The sequence below is a fragment of the Equus quagga genome, chromosome 17 (assembly GCF_021613505.1).
Source record: "Equus quagga isolate Etosha38 chromosome 17, UCLA_HA_Equagga_1.0, whole genome shotgun sequence".
NCBI classification, from domain to species: domain Eukaryota; kingdom Metazoa; phylum Chordata; class Mammalia; order Perissodactyla; family Equidae; genus Equus; species Equus quagga.
The window spans coordinates 18,678,649-18,701,394 of NC_060283.1; the positions used below are offsets into that span (position 1 = coordinate 18,678,649).

A 22,746-nucleotide genomic window follows, 5' to 3' on the forward strand; every position below is an offset into this window, starting at 1 on the left:
ATGTGATAGAAGAAATCAAAAAGTAAGAGAATATTCAACTATAACATCTTTATATAAAAAATCCATAATTATAGTATAAATAACATAAGCTTAATATTTGTTTTAAATATCAGGGAAGAGCAAATATTTGTAGCAAATATATATGTTTAATGTATAAAGAGTCTATAAAAATTCATCAGTAAAAATTCTCACCCCACTAGACCAAGAAGTCAAGGATACAAGTAACTATAAAGTTTTTGGAGTGGATTCTATGTCCCAGACATTATGCAAGGCACAGAGAGCCCAAAGACAGCTAAAAAACTTTCCCTGACTGTGAGAGCTTATAAAGCAATGAACATAGGTAATGAATAAAGATTTTAATTCTATCAATTGAAATAGCTCTATCAATTTAAAAATTAACTAAATGTCTGTCTTCGTCCATTTGGACTGCTATTACAGAACACCATAGACTGGGCAACTTAAACAACAAACATTTATATGTCATAGTTCTGGAGGCTTGGAAGTCTCAGATCAAGTTGCCGGCTGAATCCGTGTATGGTGGGGACTCACTTTCTAATTCATAGGCAGCCATCTTTTTTCCATGTCCTCACAAGACAGAAGGGCCAAGTGAGCTGTCTGGGGTCTCTTTTATAAGGACACTAATCCCATTCATGAGGGTGCCACCTTCATGACCTAACCATTTCCCAAAAAGCCACTTTCAAATACCACCACATTATAAAGGATTGAACTTGTGAATTCAGGGGGAGACTCAAACTTTCAGTCTATAGCAATGTCCAAAAGTGAAGGAGTTAATTATGTAAATTCTGATAAATTCAAATACTTCATATCATTTGGTGAATAGTATTACTTTGAGAAGAATTTGAGATGATACAATAAACCTCTATGCAATAATAGCAGGCATAAATATCAGGATATAAAGTTTCTCATACTGTGTGCTCACCAATGAAAAGGACCTGTTTCCCCATCGACTTACCCCTTTAGGAATCCAGACTAAAAAAGGGAGGCATAGTCATGAGTTTCTTTGACCATATGCTTCTATTTTATTACTGAGGTCTCTGTCAAATAAAACAATATGTTCTGCCCTCTGTATCACCTAATAATGTACATTCCATTAATAAGAGAGTCAAGAACAGCATATATTGTCAGTATCTTTCTTAACAGTAATGTCACCCAAGATAACTGATGTGGAGTTCTGTATGGTGTATTTGAAGCACATGGATTATAGATCATGCTAATTCTATATATGAAAGACAGGGCCTGGGTTGCTATAGAAGGCTATGAAACACTATAAGCAAAGAAAGGAGATGAGGATATTGTATAATAGCAGACATGTTATCAGATATTTCAAACCATCTGGAAAGCTTAATGGATCATCTTTATGAAAATGTGACACCAAACAAAATGGTTCCACTTGAGGAGATACTATGATTTCCCAATCACAGCACTACATAAAATTTAGTTATTTTTCTTCATATCTGCCTTGCTTATTCAAATCTTTGTATATGCTTGGCCTAATTAATATTAGAACTGTGAAGCATCATTCATCTTCAAACTTAAGGTATAAGCAATATGAGCAAAACTATATATTTTAAAGTATCTTGCAGATACAGAAATAAGATATATCTTTCAACATTAACATGGGCTGTCTGTGTGGAGAGGAGTGAAACAAGATTTTGTGTCTTATTTTTTAATTTTATTTTGCTGAAATTTGCAATGAGCGCTATTAATTCTGAAAAAGATTGCATTATTTAAGAAACGAATGATAAAAATCTTTGATTAAAATAATCAGTAAAATAAATAGTATTAACTATAGCATGCTAATGACATAGAGCATAAATCTATAGTCTCAACAGATACATTTTATGCACAAAAACTGAATATATATTTTCCAAAGCAATTACGAAAATCTTAAAAGTATATTTAAAATAAAATATGTATTTTGAACTTGGAAATTATGAAAATCTTAAAAAATATTTTGATCATGGGACATATTCACATAATGAAAGTTTTTCATCATGCCCAAGTTATTAAACATGAGATCTTTACTACAGTTAAATAATGACAGATGGCTTTCCAGGAAGGAGCCATTCTTCATTGAAAATATGTGAGACATTTGCCTGCTGCCTCATTTACTTTGTCTACTCCAGAGCTTTTTCATGGCATTTTTCATCTCTCCATTTCTCAGAGTATAGATTAAGGGGTTCAACATAGGTCTGATAACAGCGTAAAACACAGTCAAGGATTTATCAATGGGTAAGGTAGAAGGAGGTCTCACATACATAAAAATACAAGGGACAAAGAAGAGGACCACGACAGTGATGTGGGAGCCACAAGTGGTTAAGGCTTTGCGCCTCCCTTCTTGACTAAGATTCTTCAGGGAGTGCAGAATGACCCCATAGGAGACGAGTAAGAGCATAAAGATGACCACACAGATTGTCCCATCATTGGCAATCACAGTGAGACTAATAATGTAGGTGTCAGTGCAGGCAAGTTTTAATAAGGGGTACATGTCACAGATGAAGTGGTCGATGACATTGGGGCCACAGAAGGGCAGATTGTAAACCAACAGAAGTTTAACTATAGCATGCAAAAACCCTCCAATCCAGGCCAATAGAAGCAGCAGAATACACACCCGTTGATTCATGATTGTCAAATAATGCAAGGGTTTGCAGATGGCCACATAGCGGTCATAGGTCATGACCACCAGGAGTAAAATCTCAGCACCACCAAATAAGTGCCCTATAAAAAGCTGGCTCATGCAAGCTTGGAAGGAGATGGTTTTCTTCTCACAGAGTAGGTCTATAATTAAATTTGGGGTGACTGTAGTAGAATAAACAGCATCCATAAATGATAAGTAGCCAAGAAAGAAGTACATAGGGACCTCCAGCATTGGGCTGACCATCACAGTCAAGACAATGAGTAGGTTGCCCACCATTGTCGCAACATTGATGAGCAAGAACACAACAAATAATATTTTCTGACCCTGGAGGCTCTGAGTAAGCCCCAAGAGGACAAATTCAGTTACATTGTTCCTTTGTTCCATAGGTTCTTCTGTACTTCTCATTTCAGAGTTCAGGACAAAACTACCTGTAAATATGATTATTACTAGTGTATTCCTGAAATCTTAAAACAATTTGTTTATTCATTCAACAAATATGTATTATGATTTATCATGCTCCACGAGATTCAGAGATTATAAGAATGAAAGGCTGCTTAAACCATGGGCCTTAACTTCAGTAATCTTACAGACTAATGGAGAGACAAGTAATTAGAGACATATGTTGGAAATGCACACATCATTAAATAAATGGGTTACCGTAACTAGCTTTCCAGTTGTAAGCTGATAAAATTGTACATATAGCTAATAACTTACACAAAAATAAAACAAAAATAGATTAAACGTTTAATGAAAAACTTAAATAAGATTTAATTTATATTTACATTCCAGTTAATAAGCAAAATGGCTTTGTACATTCTAGGGGTAGAATAAGCCTCTTAAGTATTAATTGAAATTCCAAATAGATATATTTGGCAATTTCAACAAATTTTAAGGACTTAGGAAAAGATACCATAACATCAATAGACAAAATTAGTCTGGGGAAAAGATTTACATTTTAGATGACATATACAGAGTTAACATCAACATAAACAAAGAGCTCTAAGCAGTTAACACGCAAAAGAAAAACAAACCAACAGCAAAAGTAGACAAATGATGTAAACAAGCAATTGAATGAAGACTCCATCCATATGGCCAAGAAAAGTATGATAGGATGCTCAAACTCACCTGTGAACATAAAAATAGGAATTGAAGTAACATGCTACGTCATACTCTAGTTTTTAACAGATTAACAAACAAGGTTTAGAGAATATAACAATTGAAACTATCATGGCATTTAGAAATATCTGGCAATTAAAATATCCCTAAATAGGTATAATTGAAAGTGCTTTTGAAAAATATTGATGTTGAGGAGGTAAATTTATTTTGAATCTTTATAATATGAAAATATGGAAAAGAGTATTACAGAATTGACTCAATCTCTATATATTTTAGTAATCACAAAGGATCCCTAATATTGCTGGTTATCACAATTACATAGGAGAACTTTTAAAAGACTGTGAATTGTCACATCAGCAATTCAGTCTTGCAAAATGTAAAGCTTAGATCAGAATCTTACGTGTAAATACACTTCCTGAGTTACTTGTGTAAGGAGACAGTCACTCCACTCAGGTTCCAGATTGTGATGCTTTCTCCATCGTCCTTCATGCACTGCTGCCATTTCTGTGAGCACGGAGAGCAAGATAACACATGCACCACCACTGGATCTTGACCTGTTTCCATGAAACAAACTCTTTACATGCCTGCCGGAAGTTTGATTCATTTCATTCTTTCAGAAAAATATTATCTTTTAAATTGCTGCGATTTTCAAAATGAATATGAGTGTCTGTAACCTAAAGAAGTCTGAATCTTGATTGTGAACAAAGACATTGAAAATCTTCATTGTCCACAGAATTTGTCCTGATGACAAACAAATATTAAATCAATATTTTGAAGTTCAAAAAAGTAACTGTGTAGGAGAAAATTTGGAACAGTTTAGATAAATATTTTACAGAATCTGTTTTATAACAATAAAAGTGAAACAGTGAAATAGCATTTATAACATTTCAATTCTCAATCAGTTATACTGGCCCATCTTTATACAGCATTATTGAATTTGGGTTGCCTGAAGGATGGAGAAAAATTTTATATAGATACTTTATTGGCTTCTGAATCTACTATTTCAGCTCCTGACAGTCATGTGAATACAGAAACAGGCAAACCTCTCTGAGGTAAGGGTCAAGGTCTGTACACACTTTGTCTACATTTGAACCACAGCACATACTATTGAGTCATTCAGTTGGTGCATCTTCAAAGATGATTCTTCTTTAATTAAGTTCACTGGGGCCTTAAGCATAATTTTGAAGGCAGACTCTGAATCTCCAGGGGTGCCACCAGCATAATCACCATGTACAAGAGAACTTATTGAACCATGTCCTCTAGGGATGGGAGATGGAATCAAAAAAGAACAACTTGAGGTCAAATAACCAAAAGGGAAAAGCACAGCAGAAGTGAAATATGTAAAAACTCTATTGTTTAATCATGACCTTCAAAATAGGTAAAGCAATTTAAATCTAAGCTGTATGTTTGCAGATGGCATCTGAACTGACTTCCAGAAGATGATGAACATGAATTTCAGAACAAGTCATTTAAAAATTGTTTCAAATGCAGATGAAGTTTGTCACATAGTTTCAGACAGGCAAGTTGATAGAATCTGTGATAGTATGGAAGTGGGGAAAGAGAAAACAGTTGTGGGACTATTCCATTTATATCAAAGTGCCAATGAAACATTCACCAAAACAGACAATATAGTAGGCCACAAAAAAGTTGCCATGAATTTCAAAGGACCTAAATCATACAGAATATATGTCTTACAATAATGTAATTCAATTAGAAATTCATAAGAAAATATATCATTTCCCAATTATTTTCAAATTAAGCAATACAGTTTAAATTAAACATGAACATTTTTAAAAATAAATTTTCTTTTCTTTTCTTTGCTTTTTGGTGAGGATGATTAGCCCTCAGCTAAAATACGTTGCCAAACTTTTTGCTTGAGAAAAATTGTCCCTGAGCTAACATCTGTACCAATTTTCCTCTATTTTGTATGTGGGATGCCACCACAGCACGGCTTCATGAGTGGTGTGTAGGTTCGCACCCTGGATCCAAAACTGCAAACCCAGGGGATCCAAAGCCAAGCACATAAAATTAAGCACTACACCCCCAAGCTAGCCCCTGAAAATAAATTTTCAACAGAAAGACGATGATATACTAAACGTATATAAAATATATATGAAAGATATCTATGAAAGATATGGGTGAAAGAAATATGAAAGATTTTATATATATATCTATATATATATATTTACTGGATGCAGCTAAAGGAGTGCTTAGAGAGAAATTTGTAGCTTTAAATGCAAGTATTAGAAAACAAGAAATATTATAAGAAATGAATTAAGCTTCCATCTTAAGAAGCTGGAAAAGGAAAAACAAACTAAACCCAGAGAACATTGCAAAATTGCAATAGTAAATAGAAGACAGAAATCACTGAAATAGAAATTATTTAAAGATAGAGAAAATATATAAACCTAGGAATTGATCCTTTCAAAGGTTAATAAAACTTATAAGTTCCAACTCTATTCTCTTTGATAATTTCCCCTCAGAATTCTAGCTGCCTTCATGCCTGGGTCTCCTTGGACTCTCAGCTGTATCTGCTCAACTAAAGCAGTCTACTGGGATCTTCCCAGGTACCCCTCTCTATACCACGGTTTGGAAACTTTTTAAAGGCAATATAAGCTGGGACAATTCTAGGACTACACTTTTTTCATTCCTCTCTCTCAGTTATTACTGTCAATTGTTTCTGACATCTATTATCTTGAAAGCCATTATTTCATATATTTTTTTATGGTTTATTTGATTGTTTTAGGCCATAGGGTAAATTTGATCCCTATTTCCTCTCATTGGCTTCAATTAACCTTCCAAGTAGAATCATAATTAAATATTTTAAAATTAATCTATGTGTCATGAAAATAAGTCAATGAAAAAATATGATCATATTTATAGGTTCTTAACCATGGTTCATTAATTCCACTCCACTTTCTAAAAAAAAAATGTTGTTACATTATGAGAATAGATGAATTTACTTACTACAAAATAAAAGTATAAATCTTAAACCCCAAATCGATAACATGCTTAACAGTGAAATACCAAAGACTGTCTTTCTTTCTTTCTTTTTTTTAAGATTGGGACCTGCGCTGACAACTGTTGCCAATCTTTTTTTCTTTTTTCTCTCTGCATTTTTGCCCCAAATCCCCCCAGTACATAGTTGTATATATTTTAGTTGTGAGTCCTTCCAGTTGTGGCAAGACTGTCTTTCTTATTTTAGGATAATTTTAAAAGCAGAATTTTCCTCCTAATTGTGTGAATGTTTATGCTTAGGTAATAAAAGAAATACATTAGATAAAATTAGGATAATCATGTTTGAAAATGCCTCTGACCCTCTTCACAACTAGTAGTAAAAAAATAGTATGAATCCCAGTCAAAAAGTAGAATTATAGGATATGAATTCTCAAAACTCTCAGCAAATTGTATATGCTTACATTGCGTGAGGTAAGGAAATACGATAACGTTGTGAATGTTCCAGGCCTCCAGTCTCTCCTTCTCTGGCCAGCATTTCTGTGAGAAGACTTCAGCAGTCACAAAATGTGTAGTGCAAAGAAGCTGCGTGTTCTGTTATTTTATTCTGCAGAGTATGCAATTTGACTATTTTCAGGGCAAACACCAGTCAAAATAGAAAGATAATAATAAATAGTAAATGCTAACAAAAAGCTAATAAATGTTAGGTCTGATTGTTACTAACGAACCTTCAAAGAAAGTATCATCCGATTGCTATTTAACCTGTTTAAAAAAGTAGATTATTCTAAAAAGTAAAACTAATTCTCTCTATAAGGCACTCCCTCGATTATTTACTGTGCCCAGCATTATCATAAGGGCTAAGGATCCAACAGTAAACTTACATTCTAATGGGAGAACAGATAATACACAAAATTTTTAAAGTAATTATATATAGTGTATTAGCTCGTCAAAAATGGCAACATTAAGGATGAAAGAAAACATTGTGTGACAGACAGAGAATTTTGGTATGCATTATAACTCATGAAAATCCATGCAGAAATGCTTTGAAAATATCTGACAGAATCTATAAATATAAAAAGACAATATGACACTGACCTAACAAAATTTATTCTACAAATGCAAGGATGATCTAATACAGTAAAATCCTGTGTAAAACTAGAAACAATTACATAGTTAAGGAGAAAAAACTGTAATTATCTCAATAACCGCTGAAAAGTCATTTTGAAAGATAACATCATTCATGATTTTAAAAAACAACACTAAAACTCAAACTGTGGGAAATTTCAGTTACTAAGAGCCTTATTTGATATTACACTGGGTGTAAAAACCAACTGAACTCCAGAAGAGAAAGAAATGAGTAGTATTAGAATTTGGAAAGGAAGAAATGCAGAAGACAGTGCACATGATATAATTATGTACCTGTAAACACAGAAAGAGAGAAAGGAGCAATTCCTAGAATTTGAGGGGAAAAAAACACAACCAAATCAGTTTAACTTACACAAAGTTGGTGGCATAAAAACAGAGAAAAATTTAAAACAATATTCTAATTTTAAATCCCTACTAGAATATATTCTACAGGCAAAAAGAACTCCAAAGAAATCTTAAACGGCATTGAGTAGTAGTCATATTTTAGTAGTAATATTAATATTGTTTCTTTAAAATTATGTAGATATCATGTAGGATAAATAAGTAAGTAATATTGAAATAGATTAATGATCTAAGATTTGTCATATTGTAAATAAGTTAATAAAAGGTGTCAATTAAAAATATCAATATGAAAAGTCACACATTATATTCTCTCCAATATTTATTTCTAGCTCTACTCACTGAAAATTGCTAGAACTAATAAAATCTAGTAGCAATATGAAAATTGATGCACAGGTTATAATCTCTAAAAGTAATTCATCACTACAAGCAATCGAGGCTCTTCAGAAAAATTGTTAATTCCAGGCACAGTGCAGAAAATATGTAAGATGAGGCTTGGATATCTTGCAGTGTTAGAAAACAAGGAAGCTTTCAAACACTAAAGTATCCATATCAAAATGACAAAGGACACATTTGAAACTGTTCTCACTAGCCTACAGTGAATCAACTGTGAGGTAAGAATGAGTACAACAAATTAAACTACATCTAATACATGAAGTACTAAACCCATTGGTCATGACTAGAAGCTACCAGGACACCAAATTAAACTAAAAGAAATAGTTAAAAATGCATCTTGTCTTTCCTGTATGAACTTTCTTTCAGGGAAGGATCTAAAATATGAGGGAAACTCCTTTTGTTTTTTTAGGTAGATTAGCCCTGAACTAAGATAACACCCATGCCCACCTTCCTCTGCTTTATATATGGGATGCCTACTACAGCATGGCTTGCCAAGATGTCCACACCCAGGATTTGAACTGGCGAACCCTGGGTTGCCAAAGAGGAATGTGCACACTTAACCACTGCACCACCAGGTTGGCTCTGGAAACTCCTTTTTAAAACAAGAAATCTAGTTAATAAAAGAAAAAATATTAGAATTACAATAGCACCATTTTCAACTCCTAATGACATAGTAAATATAGGCAATATAACAGGTGGATACTGAAACTTTTGGTTTAAAGTTAATAGAGAACTTTAAAATGGAGAAACAAGATTGAAACAACTTGAACCTACAGTTCAAACTGAGCATCAATATGTACCTTCTGCTGTGATGTAATAGAAAGTACTTACATCATATATAAAGAATTCTTGCTAAAAGAAGTTGAACTTGAAACCATTGAAGCCTTTAGTTCTAGCTACTACTAGCTCATAGGAAGTAGCAAAAAGTAAGGAACATAAACAATACTATAATTTGAATTCCAACCCCTTAAAACTTTTGAAAATTTTACAAGATAAATGACCTGCTATCACTAACAAAACAATAGCATTAAAATGACCATTAAATAGACCATTGGGAGATTAAAAAATAGGTAGGTTAAATCACTAAAAGAGTTTAAATTGAGAGATGAATATTACAAAATAAAAGTGATGTGAGAGAATTCCAAACACATATAATGGCTAGATCTTGTTTGCATGGTGATAAAAACAACCAAGAGGAAACAGAACACTTTCAGAAAATGAAATCAAATATTCTACTAAATATAAATGCTCTAAAAGCAATAAGTAAGAGACGAAGATTTTCAGATTGGCTAGAAAGCAAGACCCAATCTGCTTCCTGTCTACAAAAATAATCAATTGAAATATGAAGACACAGATATGCGAAAGTGAAGGAAAGGACAACAACATACCATGCCAACACTGATCGAAACTGATCTGGAGTGAATATATTGATAAGGCAGACTTCATGAAAATAAATATTACTAGGAATAAAGATGACTATAAGATAAGGAAAAGGAGTCAATTCTCCAATAACAATTAACCTAAATGTGTAATTCAACCAGTTTCTCCCAAGAATCAATATAAATTAAGACAGATAATCAATAAGGAGATCAAAGGCACCGAAGAGCACTATGAACTAACTTGACCTTATTGATACAAAACAACAAAATACATATTTTCTCCAAGTGCATGTATAATATTTACCATTCACCAAGATAAAGCATATCGGGACTAAATAATGTGGAATTCTTAAGAATTTTAATCATGTATACCATATTCCTTTGCAAAAACTACATTAAATTCAAAATCAATAATGAAAAACTCTGTAAAATCTCCCAAATATTTGGAAATTATGTGACAAAGAGAATATACACTCCTTTAAAGTGAACATGTAACATTCCCCAAAATAAAGTAGGTTCTGGGCCATACAAAATGCAATAACAAACACAAAGAGATTCAAATCATACATAGTATATTCTTTAATATTAATGAAATTGAACTAGAAATCAATAACAGAAAAAAATCGGGGAAAATCACCAACTATTTGGAAATTAAACACAAAGTTAGAAATAACCCAAACCCAAAGTACAAATCAAAAGTGAAATTGAAAAATATTTTGAACTAAATAAATATGAAAAAATAGCATTTTGTGAACCAGCCCTTTTGCCAAGTGGTTAGGTATGGTATGCTACACTTTGGCAGCCCAGGTTTGGTTCCCTTGTGTGGACCTACATCACTCTTTGGTGGCCATTCTGTGGTGGCAATCACATACAAAACAGAGGAATATTGACACAAATATTAGCTAAGTGCGAATTTTCCTCAAGCAAAAAGGGGAAGATTGGCAAAAGATGTTAGCTCAAGGAAAATATTCCTCAGGAAAAAAAAAACCCAGCATTTCAAAATTTGTGAGATGCAGCTAAAACAGTCTTTAGACCTAAATTACCATTACATAGTCCTTGGATATATATTAGCATTAAATACCTGCATCAGAAATGAAGAAACAGCTCAAATCAATTATCTAAACACCTACCTAAAAGACTGAAGAAAAAAGAATGAATTAAATCCAGCAAGGCGAAAGAAAGAATTGAGTGCAAATCAATGAATGTGAAAACAGAAAAAGCATAGGGAAAAAGAAATGATATGAAGAGCTGACCTGTTTTTTTTGTTTGTTTTTTTGATTAAGATTAGCCCTGAGCTAACTGCTGCCAATCCTCCTCTTTTTGCTGAGGAAGACTGGCCCTGAGCTAACATCCATGCCCATCTTCCTGTACTTCATATGAGGGACGCCTTCCACAGCATGGCTTGCCAAGCAGTGCCATGTCCGCACCTGGGATCCAAACCGGCAAACCCCGCCTCACCAAAGCGGAACGTGTGCACTTAATTGCTGCGCCACCGGGCCAGCCCCAAAGAGCTGATTCGTATAAAAAAAATTGATAAAATTCTAGCCAGACTGATGTAGAAAGAAAAAGAGAAGAAACACAAATTACAAATATCAGGAGGTGAAAAAGAGGACATAATGGAAACCTATGTACATTAAAACTATAATAAGGAACCACAATAGACAGGTATACTCTCATAAATGTGACGACCTTAAGGGAAAATTCTTTATAGCACACAAGCTGTCACAGCCCACTCAAAAAGTAAAAGATAACATGAATATCCCTTTTGCTATGAAAGAACTTGAATCCGTAGGAAAAACTCGGCAACAAAGTAAGATCAAGAAGTAGATCGCTTCTTTCATGAAATCTTCTAAATACTTAAGGAAGAAATAATGTCAATTCTATAGAAATTCTTCCAGCATATAGATGTGTATGAAATCTTCCCAAATCAGTTTATGAGGCCATAGTTATCATGATACTCAAGCTAGAAAAGAGCTTAAAAGAAAAATGAACATTCTTACATGAGCACACGTACAAAAATACTCTACAAAATTCTAGCAAATCAAAATTATACATGATGACCAAGTGGGATTTATTCTGTGAATGCAAGCCTGATTCAATATTTGAAAATCAGTGTAATTCATTCTATCAAGAGACTAAAAACATAAAATTATATGATCATCTCAATATATGCAAAAAATACTGAGACAAAATTCAACTTCTAGTTACGTTAAAAAACCCTTGACAGATTAAGAACGAAAGATAACTCCCCCAATATGATACCAGGCATCTCCAAAACCCTATAGATAACATCCTACTTAATCACAAAAACCCAAATGCTTTCATCCCAAGATCACAAACAAGGAAAAGATGGCCTCTCTCAAGACACATGTTCAACACCAAATATAGGTCATAACAGAAGCAATAAGGAAAAGAAATAAAATTCACTATATTGGAAAAGATGGAATCAAAATGTCCCTATTCACAGAAATGAGTTATCTACTAAAAAATCTCAAAGATTCTAGAAAAACAGCAACTAGAACTAATAAGTGAGTTTAGTAAGGTCATAGGATATATGGGCAAAAATTAATCATATGTCTCTGCATTGACAATGAACAACTTGAAATTGAAATTTCTTTTTGGAGGAAGATTCGCCCTGAGTTAATGCCCACCTCCAAGTCTCCTCTTGTTGTGGAGGAAGACTGGCGCTGAACTAACATCTGTGCCTATCTTCCTGTATTTCATATATGCAGGATGCCTGCCGCAACATGGCTTGATAAGTGGTGCATAGGTCCATGCCTGGATCCAAACTGGCAAACCCTGGGTCCCAGAAGAAGAACATGTGAACTCAACCACTGCGCCAGTGGGCCAACCTTGGAAATTTAAATTTTCAAATGTACCATAAAAATAACAACACAAATCATGAAATTTTTAGGCATACAACTTATAAATATTGCTGTAGTGGGGTAAACTACAAAATGCTGATTAAAAAATCAAAAGAAAATTAAATATGTAGAGAGATATACTATAGGCATGCATTGGAAGACATTATTATTAAAAATCTCAAACATTCTCAAACTGATCTATATATTCAATGCAATCCCACACAAAACCCCACTACAATTTCTTTTGTAGAAATTCACAAGATGATTCACAAATTTGTATGGAAAGTCAAGATAACTAGAATAGCCAAAATAATTTTGAAAAGATAAAAGCTGAAGAACTCACACCACCTGATTTGTAGAAGTCATATAAAGTGTAGTATTGGAGAGAGCTTACACATGTAGATAAATGAAATATAACAGATAGTCTACAAATAGACCCACGCATTTGATGATTTATAAGTGATAGAGGTAATTCATTGTAGAAATAATAGTCCTTCCAATAAATAGTGCTTCAATGAGTGGATATTTATTTGCAAAATATGAACTTTGCTCAATGCCTCAAGCCATAAACAAAGTTAGTCCAAAATGGCTCACAGAACTAAATGGTCAACCTAAAAATATAGAACTTCTAAATGGGAACATCAGAGAAAATCTTTTCAACCTTGGATTAGTGAGAAATTTCCTAGATATGATAATGAAAGTATGATCAATAAAAGAAAAAAAGGATAAATTGGACACCTTTAGAAATGAGAAATTCTGCTTTTCCAAGGATGTTTCAAAGAGAATGAAAAGACAAGCCACAGACTGAGAGAAAATATTTGTAAATCACATATCTGATAAAGGACTTGTTTTCAGAATATATAAAGGAATCTCTGTTATCAATAATAATAAACAACTAAGAACAAAATGGCCACAAGAAATGAACAGAAATTTCACCAAGGAAGACATATAAATGGCAAAAAAGTACAAGAAAAATGCTCAACACCATTAGTTATTCAGGAAATGGGAATTAAAATCACAACAACATATCAGCACTGACTTATTGAAGGGATAAAATAAAAAACTTGACAATACCAAGTTCTGACAAAGGTGGAGAAAACCTAAAAATATCATTTGTTGCTCATAGGAAAAGGATGTACTGTACTTTGGAAAACAGTTTGAAAGTGTTTTATGAAATCAAACATACACTTACCTTCATACCCAGCTCTTCCTCTCCTAGGTATTTATACAAGTGTAAAGACAACTTACACTCACACAAAAATTTATATGTGAGAATTATGGCAGTTTTGTTAATAACTTCAAATATCTGGAAAAAATCAAAATATGTCTTGAGAAAGAGATAAACTGTGATACATCTAAAAAATGAAATATTACTCAGCAATAAATTGAATGAACTATTTTTTATTTTTTGAGGAAGATTAGCCCTGAACTAACATCTGCTGCCAATCCTCCTCTTTTTGCTGAGGAAGACTGGCCCTGAGCTAACATCAATGCCCATCTTTCTCTACTTTATATGTGGGACGCCTGCCACAGTATGGATTGATGAGTGGTGCCATGTCTGCACCTGAGATCCGAACCAGCGAACCCCAGGCCGCCGAAGCAGAACATACACACTTAACCGCTGCACCACTGGGCTGGCCCCTAAAGTGAATGAACTATTGATGAAGACAATAATATGCATAAACCACAAATGCATATACTAAGAGAAAGAAGCCAGACTTAAAAGACTACGTACTGGACATATACTTATACAAAGAAAACACTAAAAACACTATCAAAAACTGTTAGAACTAATAAGCAAACAATTTGACAAGTAAACAAATTAGTATATTATATATACTAATAGTGAATTGTCCAAAAGCAAAATTAAGAAAATAATCTCATTTACAATAACATCAAAAAGAACAAAATATTAGGAATAAAAATTTAAGCAAATAAGTGAAATATTTGTTTGCTACAATTTATATAACATGGAAGAAATAATTGAAGACACAAATAAATGAAATATATTCAATATTCACCAATTGAAAGAATGAATATTGTTAAAATGTGCATACTATCCAAAGCAATCTACCAATTCAATAGAATCCTTATCAAAATTCCAATGACATTTTTCACAGAAATAGGAAAAAAGTCATGCAATTCGTGGAACCACAAAAGACTTCAAATTGCCAAAGCAAGCTTGAGAATGGAGAACAAAGCTGGAGACATCACACATTCTGGCTTAAAAATATATTACAACACTATCATAATCAAAACAGTATGGTACCAGCATAAAAACAGACACATTGATAAATGGAACAGAATAGAAAGCTCAGAAATAAACCCATGCATATACAATCAACTGATCTTTGAAAAGTGGACCCTGAATATGCTATGGAGAAAGGAAAGTGTCTTCATTGCTTTGGAAAAACTCGATATCCATAGGCAAAAGAATGAAACTGAACCCTCGCTGTGGTTTGAGTGTTTGTGTCCCCCGAAATTCATATGTTGAAATTCTAACTTCCAGTGATGGCATTAGGAGCTTTAGACTTTGGCAGGTGATTAGATCATGAGGGCTGAGCCTTCATAAATGAAATAAATTCCCTTAGAAAAGAGACATGTTGGCAAGGATGTAGAAAAGTTACAACACTTATACACTTTTGGTGGGAATGCAAATTGATGCAACCATTATGGAAAACAGTACCGAAAATAATTGAAAACAGAACTACCACGTAATCCAGCAATCGCACTTCTGGGCATATCCCCAAAGGTAATGATAGCAATATCTCAAAGAGATACCAGCATTCTCATGTTCATGGAAACATTATTCACAATAGCCAAGATATGAAGACAACCTAAGCGTTCATTGGGTTTATATGTCATCTACTTGTCGACAGATGAGAGATATTGCTCAAAGTTTAGAAACTTCCAGTTATAAGAAAAATAAGTTCTGGTGTTTTAATATACAGCATGGTGGTTATAGTTAATAATACTGTATTGTATACTTGAAACGTTCTTGGAGAATAGATTTTAAGTGGTCTTACAGAAAATGGTAATAATGTGAGTTGATGGATGCGTTAATTATCTTGATTGTGGTAACCATATCACAATGTGTATATATATCTCAAGTTGTCACATTGTCCATCTCAAATATATATGATTTTAATTTGTCAACTATACTTCAATAAAGCTGGGAGAAAAAATGACTACATTCTGTATGATTCAATATATATAACGCTCTGGAAAATGCAAAACTATAGCAATAGAAATGAATCAGTTTTCCAGGATCTGGAGGCAAGAGAAGAAGATGCCTACAAAAGTATATGTGGAAATATTTTTGGTGACGAAGTATTCTGTATACTGCTTAAAACGTTGGTTACATATATGTGTTTATCAAAACTTGCAGAACTTAGACTTAAAAAGGATAAATGGTGCACTGTGAAGAGTATATCTTATTTAAATATTAAAAAAACAGAGATCCTACATTGAAACAACAGACGCTCAGAAAATGATAGACGATACTATTTATAATAGCATCATAAAAACAAATTCAAAAAGGCTAAATTTACAAGAAACATACCAGATGTATATGAACATAAAAACGTCTTATTAAGTGAAAAGAACAAGTGTTTGTGGATAAGAATTCACATTTCTCTGAAGATGTAAACTCTTTCTAAATCAAATGTTATTGAAAATACTAAATAAACTTAGTTTTTACTAGACTAACTTATGGGAATTTAATTTTAAAATATTAATATGCAAGAATAGACATATTCTGATAAGGAATAATAATGAACAAGTACTAAGCTTATCAGATATAAAAGTGTATTATAAATCAAGTGCAATTATGTCATCTGTTACAGAGCACACGGATAAAGAAATCAACAGAAGATAGTGGAGACGTGAATTGGATCCAAACCCCAAACATATGCTGCATTTTAGAATTCAAAATTGGAATATCAAAGCAGTTTGGAAAAATAATTATGCATCTATGAAAATGGCCTTCAGGAAAAATACTTAAAATGTAATTCTTAATTAACTCCTTACATCACAATAAAACGGAGATGGATCAAAATTTATACATAAAATACAAAATCACAAAAAAACTAACGTAACTAAATGTTGAAAAAAAGTGGCAGAATGTTTTGTTAACACTGAAATAAGGAAAGCCTTTCTAAAAGACATAAATTCCAAAGAATACCTTGAGAGATTCCATTATGTAAACATAAAGATATTTCTACATGGCCAAAAATATTCCACACAGTATAAAAACATCAAAAACAAATCACAAGCTGGAAAAATAATAATCACACATCCAATGGTAAAAGGGATAGTTTATTTAATGTATAATTAAATCATAAAAGTCTCAATAGAAAAGGGGCTGCTCCGGTGGTGTAGTGGTTAAGTTTATGTGCTCTGCTTCAGTGGCATGGGATTTGCGGGTTCATATCCTGAACATGGACCTACACACCACTGAACAAGCCATGCTGTGGCAGCATCCTACATACATAATAGAGGAAGATCGGCACACATGTTAGCTCAGGGCCAATCTTCCTCACACACACACACACAAAACCTGTATGGAAAATATCAGCAATCAAATAAAACAGATAACATTCACTAATAGGCAATTCACAAAAAAGAAATTCAAATCATTTTAAACGTGAATAGATCCACACATTCAATTATATTTATTATATTTCAATTAAAATACATAAATGAAAGGTAATATCTTTAATTAATCAGATTGTCAAATACAATAAATGTTTATCAAGCATTGATTGTTGACAATGTGGTCAAACAGGCATTTTCCAGACTGAGGGCAGTAGTGCAGTTTGGTAGAAGCTCCTGGATGGCATTTTGGCAATAACTATGAACATCAACATTTTCAATACATATTTCAGTTAATTCAACAATTCCACTTCTAGGAACTTATACTTAACAAGATTTCATAAAGACTTCACTGCAGAATCATTTATTTGCCATAGAAAAAGATTGGAAGAAATATGAGGAAGATTGGATGTATTAACTTTAGTGTATCTTTATAAAGGAGTAGTAAGGAATATGAGGAAACTGAAAATGAATTTTACCTATATAGACTGGTATCAAAAGAACTTCAGGAGGCTGAGTAGTAAAGTGCAAAATTTATACACAGAGACAAACACACATATTCAAAACTATGCTTATATTTGCAATGACTATAATTTGAAGAATCTTACGGAGTAGAATGCCTGTATCTGGAAGAACTGGGACTCTGCTGAGGGATGGGTAGGAGGTTTAGCCTACACTATTAATATTTTGTGTGGATTCTATTTTTAGTATTTATTATCTATTATACTTCCAATATTTATTTAAAATAGCAAAATATTTCACTAAAAATTTCATATGTAATGCTAATAAAATTGAATGAAGAAAATACTCCACAAATCATTAAATATTTTTACTATTGCAATTAAAAGAATGAAGATAATAAAGAATCTGACTAAAAATAAAGCTAAGAATAAAGGGAAAGTAATAAAAATATTTGCATAAATTAATTAAAATTAATGTAACTATAAACATTTCATTGATTAATTCCTTACATATTTGTTGACTACCCACTGTGCATGCATTTCACCTTTCTAGGTTCAGTAATAAACAAGATGATATAGAACTTACATTGAGCAAAGAAATTGCTATTAATAGGACAAACACAGTTCATCCTTTAATTATAATTACCATAAATCCTTTGGAGAAAAGGGAAGTTTGCTTCAGATTTATGAAAACTTTTACACTCAAAGTAGATAGCCTTAATGCTAAATTACTTTCTTGATGATGGATGATGCACTTACTAGTTGATGTGATTTTTTTCTACAGAGCTTCTTCGTAGCATTAGTCATTTCTGAATTTCTCAAAGTGTAGATTAATGGGTTCAGCAAGGGGGTTATGACTCCATAAAACAAACTTAATGATTTGTCAATGTGGAAGGTCTCTGCAGGTCTTGCATACATGAAAACACAGGGAACAAAGAAGAAAACAACCACAGTGATGTGGGAACTGCAGGTCTGTAGGGCTTTCCGCTTACCTTGCTGACTAAGGTTCTTCAGAGAGTACAAGATGACACCATAAGAGAGAAGTAAGAGCAGAAACACTATAATGCAGATCAGTCCTCCATTGGCCACCACTAAGACGCCAATGACATAGGTGTCAGTACAGACAAGTTTCAATAAGGGGTACATGTCACAGGAAAAATGGTCAATGACATTGTGGCCACAGAATGGGAGCCCATAAATAGTGGATATTTGAATTAGTGAGTGCAGAAGACCTACAATCCAACACACTACTAACAGCACAATACACACCTTTTGCCTCATAATAACCAAATAATGCAAGGGCTTACAGATGGCCACATAGAGGTCATAGGCCATCACCAACAGAAGAAAGATCTCTGATCCACCAAAAAAATATTCTGTAAAAAGCTGGATCATACACGATTGGAAGGATATGATATTTTCTCCAAAGAACAAGTCTGAAATCAATCTGGGGGAAATGGAAGAGGAATAAAGGACATCCGTAAATGATAGACTAGCAAGAAAAAAGTACATCGGGGAGTGGAGAGTCTTACTGACAGTCACAGTCATGACAATGAGCATGTTGCCCACCATGGTCAAAATGTACAAGAGCAAAAACATAACAAAAAGGACTTTCAGCTCCTTTGGATTCTGTGTGAGACCCAAGAGGACAAAGTAAGTCACATTGTTCCTTCGTTCCATCTAATCTTTATAGGTGCTGACTTCAGATGTTAGAAGCAGCTTGCCTACAAATCAAGGGGGAAAATTTTAAATGCATTATAAAGTTAATCTTTATTTATTCATTTAATAGAATGTGTACAGAATATCTATTTGCATCAAATGTGCCACATTGCGATTACCAAGGTGAATAAGACATAGTTGCCTACAGTCAGTGATGTGATGCATCATGAGGAATCAGTAAATTCCAGATCAATTTAATACGTGCCATTATAAAAATATTCACACAATGCTAAGGGTCTCAATTCAGGAATCTATCAAACTGGAATTAGATAAGGATTCCCAGAGGAATCAATGCTTTAGCTAAATTTTAAAGGAAAATTGAAAGAATAAAAGAAGATGTGAAGGGAATTCTACAAAAAGGGGCAACATTTGTAAAGTGACAAACCTGTACTACTTGAGACTCATTTAAGGTAATTTACGTATTCAAATTCAGTACATCAAATTATGAATCGAAGCTCACTGCCCTGGATTTTCTCACACCTCACTGAGACCTCTTTGTTAGGGTCTTTAGATGGATATTCAACTTTTCTGTGACCAATAATTGCTGTAGCACTTCAATTTTGTGTCGCCAGCTCCTCTCTCTCATATCATTTTCAAACATGTATATGCAACATCTCCAATTTTGGACATCTGCAATTGTCTGTCAAATTTAGTATTTATAAAACTAAATTTTTAATTTTTCACAAAATTTATGTGTTCCTCTTCTCATTAAATGGTACCACCCTCATATTATTGCTCAGGCAGTAAATCTCACAGGGCCCTTCACTGCTTTTTTGCTCTCAAATTACTTATTCATGTCTTAACAAATCTTATTGACTCTATTTTCTAATATATTCACAAATTTGGTCATTTCTGAACCCGCATTTCCTTCCTGGCCCACTTCAATAGCATCCTGCCAAGGGTCTCCTCATTCATTCTGCCCTCCAACAATTTCTTCCTCTGAAGCAGCCCAAATGATCCTTTATAAATTTTATTGTGATTATATCAGTCCACTGCACAAAGCCCCTACAGTGGGTTCCACAAACTCACAATTTAATATGCTGTATGTAATATTTACAGTAGCAAGAACTATAATTTCCATTTCATAGTTGAGAAAACTGAAGCACAGCATATTTAATTCATTTTCCCAAGGTCACACATTTAAAGCAATAAAACTAGGATTGGAATCTAAATTTGATTTACTTCAAAGTGATTTAATGTCTTACATACTAAAGAAATTCACATAATTGTGAAGACTGGTTCCCACTGTTTACTGTTAGTCTTACCTTGTGGAGGCTTGTTCACAATCTAAAGACAGACTTTTTAACTTATTCAGAGGCCCGAGAATTCTTCATTCATCCAGGATGACAACAAAGGACAAATGAAACATTATGATTTGAGGATATATTTTGTTTCATTCAGCTGTCTGTGCATTTTCTCCCTGGAGCATTTTGAATTTTAGAAGATTGTTTTAATTTGCACTGTAAATTATTTAATAGGAATTCCATGGTACACACAGAATACAAAAGATTATCATGTTAGTATAGTTTATCAAAAAGGCAAGGAAAGCCCATGTTTACATAAGAAGATCACAACTAGCCATATCCCAGGGAAATTTTTCTGGAGTATCTTCTTTCCTACTAACTTCAAGATAGAAAAATAGAGGCCAGCCTGGTGATGTAGTGGTTAAGTTTGCATGCACCTCTTCCACAGCCCAGGGTTCACTGGCTCGATTCCAGGTGTGGACCTGTGCACTGCTTGTCAAACCATGCTGTGGCAGGCATCCACATAATAGAAGAAGATGGGCAAGGATGTTTGCTCAGAAAAATACCATTCAATTCTTTAGTCCTTCTTTTCTATCATGTTGGTATGGCCAGGCTATTTGACTTGATATTTTGAGACATTCTTGCACTTTTTTTCAGGGAATGCTTCTTCCCAATAGGGACAAAGATCATTGGACATTTTATTCCTTCTAATCACATTTATCATTGAGTCTTGGAATTGGAATATGTCCAAGACTAATTCTACCCTAATTACATTCACTCGGATTTGCCACAAAATTTAAAAGTAATTCTATATGTAAACACACTACTAGGCCAAATCCCACTAGGATCAGAAAGATGTACATGGAGAAAAAAATAGCATTAGAACCATTATGATACTATGGCTACTCAAGAAAAGAATATCACCCCAGTCATTTCGTTCCAGTGAAGATGAATTTATCAAATATTTCTCCATCTGCCAGAGAAAGTGTTTCTTTCCTTTTATTTAATACCCAATTTATTCTGCCTTGAAGAATGGTGACATATGTTAAAATTATCGCCAATTTATATAAAATAATTATTTATTCAATCTTTAGTTTTATTTTTAAAAATTAGAGTACCTTTTATTTATACCGGCAAATATGCTATGAGGACACAGCAACTAATAAAACAGGGTAAAAAATCATGTAAAAGATCCTGCCTGCATTGACTGTATATTCTTATAATAGTCATATGATAAAGAAGGGGACAATTTAATAATGTAATTACAGTCTTAGTGCTTATAAGACAACAGAGTACTGGGACAGCAAACAAGAGGGAGAATTCTATTATGGATAATGCAATTAGAGAAGCCCTTTCCTAAAGGTGATGTTTAAGCTGAGATCCTAAGAATAACATGATGCTCTCATTAGAAGCATTGTTATATGTACAGTGTCAACACTGAAAAGAGTTTAGCAAGTTCAAGACACTTAAAGGTCTTTATACATGGAGGTAATAGGGAAAGGGGAGAAGAAAACAAACAAATTGAACAGATGAAGAGGAACCATAATTCTTCAGGGTAGTATAGAGCTTAGTAAGGAATCTAGACTTTGTTTAAAATTTTTAAAGTGAGGGTAAATAAATCACTTAGACAATTCTTTTTTAAATTCAGGAAGACTTCCATCCAAAAAACTTCAAACCTAGGATAGAAGAGTTTTTTTAAAAAACTTGATACCAAATCGCATGCTATACAATACTGAGAAGGATAAGAAATATCAGTTTTTTCTGTTTCTGCTTGATAACTAAGCACAATGATTATAGAATAGGTGTTTAGTAAAAATTAAATGAACATATCAGAAGCTATCTATAGTATCAATAAATTTTCTGCTCACTTGTTGT

At 33.3% G+C, this 22,746-nt stretch overlaps 2 protein-coding genes across 2 annotated transcripts; both read right to left on the reverse strand.

Annotated features, from left to right (window-relative positions):
• Positions 1 to 2,125: 2,125 nt before the first annotated feature.
• On the reverse strand, positions 2,126 to 3,064 carry LOC124229186 (olfactory receptor 4A15-like). Its single transcript, XM_046644271.1, has one exon. It carries the CDS (start codon positions 3,062 to 3,064, stop codon positions 2,126 to 2,128), a length of 939 nt encoding a protein of 312 aa, XP_046500227.1.
• Positions 3,065 to 18,631: 15,567 nt separating this feature from the next.
• LOC124228536 (olfactory receptor 4A47-like) lies at positions 18,632 to 19,588 on the reverse strand. The gene has a single exon (XM_046643088.1). It carries the CDS (start codon positions 19,586 to 19,588, stop codon positions 18,632 to 18,634), a length of 957 nt encoding a protein of 318 aa, XP_046499044.1.
• Between the last annotated feature and the right edge of the window lie 3,158 nt (positions 19,589 to 22,746).